At 46.5% G+C, this 12,661-nt stretch overlaps 1 protein-coding gene across 1 annotated transcript in view; it reads left to right on the top strand.

Moving 5' to 3' along the window:
- Positions 1-529: 529 nt before the first annotated feature.
- Positions 530-12,661, top strand: part of LOC144489469 (E3 ubiquitin-protein ligase TTC3-like) — a 56,413-nt gene continuing 44,281 nt past the window's right edge. The window contains exons 1-3 of the mRNA XM_078207332.1: positions 530-601; positions 7,751-7,784; positions 10,865-11,027. Coding sequence (XP_078063458.1) covers positions 7,757-7,784; positions 10,865-11,027 — 191 coding nt within the window. The 5' untranslated portion in view covers positions 530-601; positions 7,751-7,756. The remainder of the gene's footprint in view (positions 602-7,750; positions 7,785-10,864; positions 11,028-12,661) is intronic.

Below are 12,661 nucleotides of genomic sequence, written 5' to 3'. Positions count from 1 at the left end.
AAAAGGAGGATCACTTAAGAGTTCTCACACAAGAAACATGACATGAAAGAAAAGTAACAGCCCTTCCACTAACTTCCGCACTCATTAGCATATGAAACAACAAGTTCATTAAGGTTTAGGTCTGTATTCTCCTGCAGAATTCAGTGATGATTAATTTTCTTTTTCACATTCCCTTTGGGAGGGAGATATATGTTATCCGCGTATCATTTAAACTGTGGAGAGGAATGAGCAAATCTCAAACCCTCTTTTTACAAGGGCAAGAAGAGCAAAGGGGTGGAGGAGGGCACTGCAATTTCAGTCCGTGGACCGTAATTAAACGAGGGGTGTAAATTTACAAATGTCAGACCAAAGCATACAGGATGATCCCCCTTAAAAAATAATCAACGCACACGAGGATTTGCAGCACAGATAGTAGGCTTTGTGGGCGAGGGAAGGTGCAGATGTCCCTTTTAATTATTTTGCCCTCTCAACGCTCGCGATAGCTTTATTTCTGGTGTGTGTGTGAGTGTGTGGGGTTTTTTTTGCTCTAGTAGGATCGGAAGAGGAGACACCGGTGGGTGAAGTCGCAGCGCTGTGTGGTGAGGGAGCAGTGAGTTACCTGGTCAGTTTCAGAGCCTCCCCGCTTGGTAGCGAAGTCTCTCTCTCAGGGACACATTGTAGCGAGCCAAGGGTGAGATTGACTCGTCTTCCCAGCGTGTGAACCAGTGCCCAGTACCCATACCTTCCCCCCCATCTCTCCCTAACTGATCTCAGTTACAATTTTGGGGGGGATTCTTCAAACCCCTTCCTCAAACTTAAGTCCATATTAAGTGTAGCAATGTAGCTTTTAAGCTAGATTTTAAGCTACACATAACCATCTGAAAGCCACCAGGGCTCTAATTTTGGGGGATAATCTCTCAGAAGACTAGGCTATAGAATCCCTTCAGTGCAGAAGGAGGCCATTCAGCCCATCATGTCTGCACCGACCACAATCCCGCCCAGCCCCTATTCCCGTAACCCCACATAGTCCAAAGATGTGCGGGTTGGGTTGATTGGCCATGCTTCAAAAAAAAATTGCCCCTTCGTGTCCTGAGATGCGTAGGTTAGCGGGATTAGTGGGTAAAATATGTAGGGATACGGGGGTAGGGCCTGGGTGGGATTGTGGTCGGTGCAGACTCGATGGGCCGAATGGCCTCTTTCTGTACTGTAGGGTTTCTATGATTCTGTGATATTTAGCTTAGTTAATCCCCCCGACACCAGGGTCAATTTACCATGGTCGATCAACCTAACCCACACATCTTTGGACTGTGGGAGGAAACCGGAGCACCCGGAAGAAATCCACGCAGACACGGGGAGAACGTGCAAACTGCACCCAGACAGTGACCCGAGGCCGGAGTTGAACCCAGGTCCCTGACGCTGTGAGGCAGCAGTGCTAACCACTGTGCCACCGTGCTACCCTCAAAGGACTGGGTCAGGTTCAGGAAGAGAATTCTGACTGAGCACAGTTTGACTTCCAGGGAACTCTCTTCTCCCATGTGTCTGTTTAAACATTTGGTTTCAGTCTGCATATTTTGGGGCTCGACCTTAATTACTCCGTAACGCCGCCCCAGCGCTGCCTGTCACCTGACTGATCTTGTGGAGGAGTATTTAACAGAGAAAATAAAGTCTGGCATTTATCTAGCGCTTTTCACAACCCACTGGGTATCTCCTGAGTGCTTTACAGCCAGTGAGGTAGCTTTGAACTGTCGTAATGTAGGAAATACAGCAGTCAGTTTACATACAGAAAGCTACCGCAAACAGCAATGTGATAATGAGCAGATTATCTGTTTTTGTGACATTGATTACAGAATAAATATTGACCAGGACACTGGGGAAAACTCCCCTGTTCATCTTTGAAATAGTACGGTGGAGTACTTTACATGGGAGGGGGTGATGAGGGAAAGAAAGCACGGTGGCGCAGCGGTTAGCACTGCTGCCTCACAGCGCCAGGGACCCAGGTTCAATTCCAGCCTCGGGTCACTGTCTGTGTACACATTTTCCCCGTGTCTGCTTGGGTTTCCTCCGGGTGCTCCGGTTTCCTCCCACAGTCCAAAGCTGTGCAGGTTAGGTTGATTGGACATGATGAATTGACCCTAGTGTCAGGGGGATTAACAGGGTAAATGTGTGGAATTACGGGAATAGGGCCTGGGTGGGATTGAGGTCGGTGCAGACTCGATGGGCCGAATGGCCACCTTCTGCACTGTAGGGATTCAATGAAAGAAGTGAGAGAGATGGTGGCGTAGTGGTGATATCGCCGAACTAGTAATCCAGAGGCCCAGGCTCTGGGGAGGGAGGTTCAAATCTCACCACGGCAGCTGGGGGAATTTAGGGCAGCACGGCGGCACAATGGTTAGCACTGCTGCCTCACTGCTGCCTCACAGACCTGGGTTCGATTCTGGCCTTGGGTGACTGTCAGGTGGAGTCTGCACGTTCTCCCCGTGTCTGCGTGGGTTTCCTCCGGGTGCTGCGATTTCATCCCACAGTCTAAAGATGTGCGGGTTAGATGGATTGGCCGTGCTAAATTGCCCCTTAGTGTCAGGGGGCTTAGCAGGGTAAATATGTGGGGTTATGGGGATAGGGCCTGGGTGGGTTTTTGTTGGTGCAGACTCGATGGTCTAAATGGCTTCATTCTGCACTGTAGGGATTCTGCGATTATAAAATCAATTACATCTGGAATATAAAGCTAGTCTCAATAATGGTGACCATGACAACTATCACTGATTGTTGTTAAAAACCATCTGGTGCCCTTTAGGGAAAGAAATCTGCCATGCACACCAGACCCAACAATTGTACTACCCCCCCCCACACACATTAGCCATGGCTAATTCCGCCCCCCCCTCAACCTACACATCTTTGGACACTAAGGGACAATTTAGCACGGCCAATCCACCTAACCTGCACATCTTTGGACTGTGTGAGGAAACCAGAGCACCCCGAGGAAACCCATACAGACACGGGGAGAATGTGCAAACTCCACACAGACAGCGACCCGAGGCCGGAGTTGAACCCGGGCCTCTGGTGCCATGAGGCAGCTGTGCCACCCTGCCACATCAGTTTTTTTTTAACCTCGGCAACTTTCAGAGTTTGTGTATCTGGGCCCAGGTTCTATTGGTAATTCTGATCCACGTCAGTTGCCAGCTGCAGCTGCTGTGCCAGGGCTAGGGTGGATGTGTTGAATAGTAAATGCTGAGATTTCCAATGAAGCACTCTATTATCTGTACGGCCAACATATCCCCCCCCACCTCGCCCTCCCCCTGCCCGCATTCTTGAGAATGCCGCTCCCTTTTGAAGGCTGGCTCAAGAGATTTAACCCTCAGAAACTTTCTGCAAAGTCCAGTGCTGTGGGTTGAGGTGTAATTTGTTGTTCGTGTTTTGTATAAGAGTTCCTGGTCGTGAGCAGACAAGGCTGAAGACAAGCGCTCACTTCTGCAGCAAACGGTCCCGGCAGGGTAAACCTAAACAGCGTCTTACACCCTGAGGTCGTCACTATCCTGTTTTAAGCCTCGCTCATTGGCAGCATTCTCATATCTGAGACGGAGGTTTGTAGATTTAAGGGTAAGCCTGGCTGTGGCTCCAGCTCAGTACTGAGGGTGTGCTGCACTGCTGTTCGCGTCAGACATTAATCCAAGAATGTAAAAGATCTCGACTGCTGGGGGAGAAAAGCGCACTGAGGTTCTGGCCACACCACAAATGGTTATTCATCAAAGCCGATTATTTGATTTGATTTATTATTGTCACATGTATTAACATACAGTGAAATGTATTGTTTCCTGCGCGCTATACAGACAAAACATACCGCTCATAGAGAAGGAAAGGAGAGAGTGGAGAATGTCGAGTTACAGTCATAGCTAGGGTGTAGAGAAAAAGTCAACTTAGTGCGAGTAGGTCCATTCAAAAGTTTGACGGCAGCAGGGAAGAAGCCGCTCTTGAGTCGGTTGGTACGTGACCTCAGACTTTTGTATCTTTTTCCCGAAGGAAGAAGGTGGAAGAGAGAATGTCCGGGGTGCGTGGGGTCCTTGATTATGCTGGCTGCTTTGCCGAGGCAGCAGGAAGTGTAGACAGAGTCAATGGATGGGAGGCTGGTTTGCGTGATGGATTGGGCTACATTCACAACCTTTTGTCGTATTATCTGGTCATTCATCTCATTGCTGTTTGCGGGAGTTGGCCACCCTCATTTTGCAGAAATTACAGTAGTGTCTGAGATGCATTTTGGGATGGCCTGAGTCGTAAAAAGCACTATGTAAATACACAGCGGGTTAGCACTGCTGCCTCACAGCGCCAGGGACCCGAGTTCGATTCAGGCCTCGGATCACTGTCTGTGTGGAGTTTGCACGTTCTTCCTGTGTCTGCGTGAGTTTCCTCCTGGTGCTCCGGTTTCCTCCCACACTGTAAAGATGTGCAGAATAGGTGGATTGGTCATGTTAAATTGTCCCCAAGTGTCCCAAGATATGTAGGTTAGGGGGATTAGCAAGGCAAATACATGGGGCTATGGGGATAGGGCCTGGGTAAAGTTTAAAGTTTATTTATTAGTCACAAGTAAGGCTTACATTAACACTGCAATGAAGTTACTCTGAAATTCCCCTAGTCGCCACACTCTGGCATCTGTTCGGGTCAATGCACCCTAACCAGCATGTCTTTCAGACTGTGGGAGGAAACCGGTGGAAACCCACGCAGACACTGGGAGAATGTGCAAACTCCGCACAGACAGTGACCCAAGCTGGGAATTGAACCCGGGTCCCTGGCGCTGTGAGGCAGCAGTGCTGCCCCTGGGTAAGATTCTCTGTCAGAGAGTTGGTGCAGAATCGATGCGCCAAATGTCCTCCTGCACTGTAGTGATTCTATGAAACTCCTAACTTTTCTGAGGTCATGTGGGGCAGTGGGTAGAGTTCCTGCTTTCAAGTCCTATTCCAGAACTTGAGGGCCGGAGGAAGCACGTTCATAATACCACCAAACAGATTGATTATCAACCTGCGCGTCCTTCCATGTCTACAGTGGGGCCGTAAGAGGGGTTGGGTCTCCTGGTTGGCCATTCTTTTCTGCAGAGTGGTGCCCCTCCAGTTATAACCTCTGGCTTCAGTCTAACAAAATCCGCTAGTGCTTCGAATGCCTGGGAGCATGGGGCCTCCTAAACCTATTCTTTCTTTACGCCTTCCCCACATTCTCACAACCTGAGTGCAGGTGATTCAAGCTCAGACAACAGTTGCAGAGACAATGGCCACCTCAACCTCTTTAATCGGGAGTCTATGTGACAAGGATATGGCAGCCAAGGCTAATACCACACTCAACTGGTGTCCCAATACACGTACGCATCTAGCAGGTTTCCTCGGAGATTATGTTTACTTTGATGCACTAACCCTTTAAGGAACTGCATTTTAATTTATCCCACAGTATGTTGATTTAGTTTATTCGGTTAACCGAAAGAGGCTCATCCAGTATGGATGCTTGGCTGTGAGCTGCTTTATGTAGAATATATGGAACAGAAGCAGCCCATTCAGTGCAACCAGCCAAGGCGCTGAACAAAAACAAGGTAACAAAAAAGACCACGTAACAAGATATAAGGCGGGATTTTACGGCCTTGCTCGGACGAGATCGTGAAATCCTGCCCAAAACCAATGGAGATTTCCATCTGGGAACCTCGCCCGCGCTGATTCCGGGTCGGGTGAGGTGGTAGAGTTTGGCCCATAGTCTTTGGGCCATCAGCATTGTTGATGCTTGAATTGCTTGATAAATCGATTGAACCTTTAAACTATAAACCCACAGGACAAAGTCAAATCATGAGTATCTGGAGATCCAGTGCGACTGAGATGAAGGGGGTGGCACGGTGGTTAGCACAGCTGCCTCACACCGCCAGGGACCCCGGTGTTCAATTCCGGTATCGGGTGACTGTGTGGAGTCTGCACGTTCTCCCCGTGTCTGCGTGGGTTTCCTCCGGATGCTCCGGTTTCCTCCCACAGTCCAACGGATATGCGGGTTAGGTGGATTGGCCATGGCAAATGCATGGGGTTGTGGGATAGGGCAAGGGGAGTGCCTGGGTGGGATGCTTTTTTGGAGAGTCCTAGTGCAGACTCTATGGGCCGAATGGTCTCTTTCTGCACTGTGGGGATTCCACGGGATTGTATGGACTGGTTTACAACTCACTTTAAAGCGACATTTAGTTAAAAAAAGTTACTTTGAAAAAAGATTAACATCCAGTCTAAAACTGTTCCATTCAGTGTGTTTTGATTACAATAGAACATTTCAAAGTGCTTTATTTTCAATTAGCTAATTTTGAAGTGCAGTCACACAGCAGCCAATTTGCTCACAGCATGCTCCTACAAATAGCAATGTGATAATATCGCGTCATGTGTTTTCGTGATGCTGGTTGAAGAATAAACATTGCCCAGGTCCCTGGGGATTACTCTCCTGTGCTCTTCTTCCAAATAGTGTCATGGGACTTTCTTGCAGTCTAGCTAAAAGGCTAGATGGGGTTCTGCATCTGAAACACAATACTTCCAACAGTATCGCAGCCCTTCAGTGATGCACTGGAAACTCTGATTAAATATATTCTTTGAGGTTTCCTCACGTGGTTTTCTCCCACCTACTCCAGCCATTAGTTGGCCAACACATCCACCCTCGTGATGGACTGCCTCCCCCCACCCCCCTTCAAGATTTTTATATCTGGTAAAGAGAACTCTTCCAAGAAAGTGACGGGAAAAAAACTCAATCTTTTTTAATGTTCCGATGATTTTTCTCCAGGGTTACCCAGCAATGTCCTGGAGCTTGATCTTCAATTCCTGGAAATGCCACACCAATCCTGGAGCATTGGCAACTCTCCTGGAGTGTCCACCTCCATTTTATGTACGAGGTTCTGGAGTGGGACTTGAACCCATGGCCTTCTGACTCATCGAGTCATAGAGGTTTACAGCATGGAAACGGGCCCTTCGACCCAACTTGTCCATGCCACCCCTTTTTTAAATCACTAAGCTAGTCCCAATTGCCCACATTTGGCCCATATCCCTCTATAGCCATCTTACCCATGTAACTGTCTAAACACTTATTAAAAGACAAAATTGTACCCGCCTCTACTACTACCTCTGGCAGCTCGTTCCAGATACTCACCACCCTCTGTGTGAAATAATTGCCCCTCTGGACCCTTTCGTATCTCTCCCTTCTTACCTTAAACCTATGCCCTCTAGCTTTTGACTCCCCTACCTTTGGGAAAAGATATTGACTATCTAACTGATCTACACCCTTCATTATTTTATAGACCTCTATAAGATCACCCCTAAGCCTCATACTCAGAGGCGCCTACGCTACTAACTGAGCAATGGCTGACACCTAGAGCCATTCCCAGAACTCAATGAATGGCCTCACCTCGCTGCTCCTGTCCATAGCTTAGCAAATATTGGTAAATTTATTAATACATGTTATAACAGTTGCGTGGCATGTGATGCTGTATCATTAATATGACCACCCGTATTATACAGTGTTCTATTTCCTGTCTCATGCTAATACCGGCACATAGAACAATTCTGAAACAAAGTCAGGATGGAACATCTTCTGCAACGATAAAACTGGTAGAATCTTATGCTTGTGCTATAATAGAAATCTAAAAGCGTGTTTGTATAATATTGAGTTCAGAGTCATCTCGGGAAACATTCTGTAAAGTTCTAAAGCAAGTTGTTAGGGGTGGAAGTGAATCCATTAATATTTTTTAATGCAATTTTTAAATTTGGAACCTTTTTTGTTACAGAAAACTATGACCATGAGGTCTTCAATATCAGTTGGTAAGCATTTTTATATTAATATCCCATTTTATTTCTAAATTATTTTTTGTTGGCTTGCAGTTGCCATATTTCATATCACCACCGCTTGCCGTCAGTATGGCTCTTTAAATGCTGCTAAGATGCTGGCTATGAATGTTTCTCCCTCTTGTTGGTTCCCTCACCACCTGGCACAGTCCCATTCTAGCAGCTATGTCCTTTAGAACTCAGCCAGCTTGGTCTGTACAGGTGCTACCAAGCTCCTCTTAGTGATGGTCATTGAAGGATGTAACAGGGAGAGTAGATAGAGGGGAACCTGTAGATGTAGTGTATTTAGATTTCCAAAAGGGATTTGACAAGGTTCCGCGTAAGAAGTTGGTACATAGAGTAAAAGCCCATGGAATTGGAGGAAGTGTGTTCGCATGGATTGAAAACTGGCTGTCACATAGAAAACAGATTTGGAATAAATGGGTCCTTTTCAGAGTGGAAAGATGTTACTAGCGGAGTACCACAGGGATCAGTTCTTGGTCCGCAGTTGTTCACTATTTGCACTAATGACCTGGAGGAAGGAACAGAATGTAAGGTTTCCAAACTTGCCGATGATACGAAGATAGGTGGAAGGGCATGTTGCGACGAGGATATTGCAATTCTGCAACGGGATAGAGATAGATTGGGTGACTGGACGGAAACCTGGCAAATGGAGTTTGATTCTGTTGGAGGAATCAAAGGCGGATTATTATCTAAATGGAGAGAACTGCAGGTGAGTGAAGTACAGAGGGACCTAGGTGTTACAGCGCATGATACACAAAAAGCTATCAGACAGGTTCAAAAAGTAGTTAAGAAAGCATATGGCATTTTGGGCCTTTATTGCAAAAGGATTGGAGTTTAAAAATAGGGAGGCTTTGTTGCAATTATGCAGGGTGTCGGTGAGGCCTCATCTGGAATACTGCGTACAGCTTTGGTCCCCTTGCTGAAAAAAGGAAATAATAACATTAGAGACCATCCAAAGGAGATTCACTAGGCTAATTCCTGGGATGAGAGGGTTGTCCTATCAAGACAGACTAAATAGTCTGGGTCTGTATTGCTTGGAGTTTAGAAGAGTGAGGGGTGATCTTCTTCAAGCATGTACGATCCTGAGGGGGTTTGACAGGGTAGATAGATGTTTTCACTAGTGGGAGAGTCTTGAACGACGGGACATAGCAACAAGATAAAGGACCGGTCATTTAAAACCGAGTTGCGTAGATATTTCTTCTCGCAGAGGGTGGTGAATCTCTGGAATTCTCTGCCCCAAAGGGTGATGGAGGCTGGATCATTGGAAGTATTTAAAGTGGAGGTGGATAAACATTTGATAGATCGAGGAATAGAGTACTCTGGGGAAAAGACACAGAAAAGGAGTTGAGGCCGGCGTAGATCAGGCATGATTGTACTGAACGACGAGGCAGGCCTAAAGGGCCAAGTGCACCTGCTTCTATTTCTTGTATTGTTGTGTTGTGTGTTCTCCACCCAGAGTACATTCTGTGCCCTTGGCATCCTTCGTGCTTCCTCCATCTGGGTGTTCAATATGGAGGAGTACTAATTCATCAGCGGAGGGGGGATGTATGTGGTAATCAACAGGAGGTCTCCTTGCCCATGTTTGACTCACTGTGAGTCTTCTTCATGGGGTCCAAAGCTGATGTTGAGGACCCCCAAGGCAACATCCAGGGATATTGGTGGTGGGATGGTGATGGGACATTGTAAGGTATGATTTAGTGAGTATGACTGTGAGGCTGTTGCTTGACCAGTCTGTGAGACAGCTCTCCCAATTTTGGCACGAGCCCCGAGATATTAGTAAGGGGAACTTTGCAGGGTGAGCAGGGATGAGTTTGCTGTTGTCATTTGTGGTGCCTAGGTAGATGGTCTGTCGGGTTTCATTCCTCTTAGGCTTTCTGGCCGTTTGATAAAACTGAGTGGCCGTACTTGGTCGTTTAAGAGTCAATCAGATTGTTGTAGGTCTGGAATCACATATAGGCCAGACCAGTTCAGGTAAAGGGCGGCCAGGTGGCACAGTGGTTAGCACTGCTGCCTCACAGCGCCAGGGACACGGGTTTATTCCAGGCTTGGGTCACTGTCTGTGCGGAGTCTGCACATTCTCCCCATGTCTGCATGGGTTTCCTCCAGATGTTCTGGTTTCCTCCCACAAATGTCCAAAAATGTGCAGGTTAGGTGAATTGGCCATGTTGAAATTCTCCCTCAGTGTACCCGAACAGGTGCCGGAGTGTGGTGACTGGGGGATTTTCACAGTAACTTCATTGCAGTGTTAAGGTACTTTTGACTAATAGATAACTTACTTAAAGACGGCAGATTTCCTGTTCTTCCCCTAAAGAACATTAATGAACCAGATGGGTTTTTATGACATTTGTCTCGTGGTCATCATTTGACTTTTAATTCCAGATTTTGATTGAATTCAAATTCCACCATCTGTCATGGTGGGATTGGAACCCGAGTCCCCTGGGTCTCCAGACAATACCATTAGGCCACCACCTTCTCTTAGAGAGCTGCAGTCATCCAGGCAAGGGGAGAATATTCCATCACACTCCTAATTTGGGCCTTGTAGATGGATGGACAAGTTTTGGGAGCCAGGAGTTGAGTTACTCTCTGCAGGATTCCCAGTCTCTGACCTGCCCTTGTAGCTATAGTATTTATATGGCTGGTTCTGTCCAGTTTCTAGTTACCTCCCAGGATGTGAATAGTGGGGGAGTCAGCAGTAGTAATGCCATTGAATGTCAAGGGAAGATCGTTAGATTGTTGGGGATAATCATTGTGTGGCACAAATGTTACTTGCCACTTAATTCAGTCCAAGCCTGAATGTTGTCCAGACTTTGTTGCATATGGATAAAGACTGCTTCAGTATCTGAGAAGTGTTTGAGAGAGAAAGCTGGCGTGTAAATTGCCAATTTTGTTTCTTAAGATATAAACTCCTCAATAATACACTGATGTCACAGGTACCTCAGTTACAGATAGGAAACATTAAGATACCATTTGAGAGTCAAGCGGCGGACATCGAAGTCATGCTTTCTACATCCTGTCAGTGTTTTATTCTTTCCCATATCATCTCCTCCCTTTAGAAGAGATGGCTTCTGATTGGTGCCTGATGACATCCGAACACTATCTGCAACATTGTCACCTCGCTTTTATAAATGCGTTTAATGAGCTCCTCTTCAGCCAGCAACACGAACCAACAAGATACCTCAAGTGGGCCCAGGAAGGACTGCTGCTCAGTAAAAAAGTGTAAGTTTATGAAAATACGCAGCACGCTTTAATGTGAACCAAGGCCCAGATTTTGTATTGGTCGTGTTATTTCTCTGTGACTTGACACTTTAGGAGTCCACATATATGTGCAGAATGATGCTGTAATCCAGGAGTTGCTGCGACTGTTTCTATGCCACTCCAGAGAATGTCCTGTTGAGGTCACACGATGGGAAATCCTTGAACTGACGAGAGCCTCCAGTCTTTAGCCCTGAGTCTCACTCTTGAGTCATGCTGATGATAAGGTGTGTAAGAAGTCTCACAACACCAGGTTAAAGTCCAACAGGTTTATTTAGTAGCAAATACCATAAGCTTTCGGAGCAATGCTCCTTCGTCAGATGGAGTGGTCTCTGTTCTCAAACAGGGCACAGACACAGAAATCAAATTACAGAATACTGATTAGAATGCAAATCTCTACAGCCAGCCAGGTCTTAAATGTACAGACAATGTGGGTGGAGGGAGCATTCAACACAGGTTAAAGAGATGTGTGTTGTGAGACTTCTTACTGTGCTTACCCCAGTCCAACGCCGGCATCTCCACATGATGATAAGGTTGACAGAGACCTCATAGATCTCAACGTCATACACGTGACTTGGAAACACATTCATTAATTGGCATGAATTTCACGATGTCAGGTGAAGTTGCTCGGCCTTTTGGCTAAGATCAAGTGTAGTTTTTGATCCTACACTTGATCGAAGTCAATGAGGTTACACTCAGACTTCATTTGAAGCAATCTTTTAAAACGCCATCCAGGCCTTTTGGCTGAGATGAAGCTCAGATCAAGCCCAGGAGGGGTGTAATGCCTGCTCCTATCAGCTTGGGTCTTGTTGATCGAACCCAAGGCAGGAAGGATGGGCCCCGTCTTGTCAGCTTGGATCTGGAATGTCTTCTTTCAGTGACTTTGATTTGACCAATTTGGTTTTTGATTGGATATAACTAAAAAAAAGGTGAAGTCGCCATTGTCCCAGACGGCCATAGGCTGCTCACCCCTTTGAAGGGGAGAGCTGACTGGTGGTGATTTAACCTGAGGATCATCTCAGACGAGGGTGAGGTTGAGAAGGCAGGGCCTCGATGAATAATCCTTAGCCTGTACAGGAATTGAACCCACGCTATTGGTGATATTCTACATCACAACCAGATGCCCAGCCAACTGAGTTGTTGGTTTTCACTCGATGTATCTCACACATAAATACACACACCCTGTATAATTGGCATAAACACACGCACACACACACCCTGTATAATTGGCATAAACACACACACACACACCCTGTATAATTGGCATAAACACACGCACACACACCCTGTATAATTGGCATAAACACACGCACACACACACACCCTGTATAATTAACATAAACACACACACACCCTGTATAATTAACATAAACACACACACACCCTGTATAATTGGCATAAACACACACACACCCTGTATAATTGGCATAAACGCACACACACACACACACACCCTGTATAATTAACATAAACACACACACACCCTGTATAATTGGCATAAACACACACACACCCTGTATAATTGGCATAAACGCACACACACACCCTGTATAATTAACATAAACACACACACACACACACAAATACACACACCCTGT

This window comes from Mustelus asterias, unplaced genomic scaffold (genome assembly GCF_964213995.1).
Source record: "Mustelus asterias unplaced genomic scaffold, sMusAst1.hap1.1 HAP1_SCAFFOLD_2218, whole genome shotgun sequence".
In the NCBI taxonomy this organism is placed as follows: Eukaryota; Metazoa; Chordata; class Chondrichthyes; order Carcharhiniformes; family Triakidae; genus Mustelus; species Mustelus asterias.
Note: the sequence above shows the minus strand (reverse complement) of the source record. Positions and strands in the feature narration are given on the sequence as shown.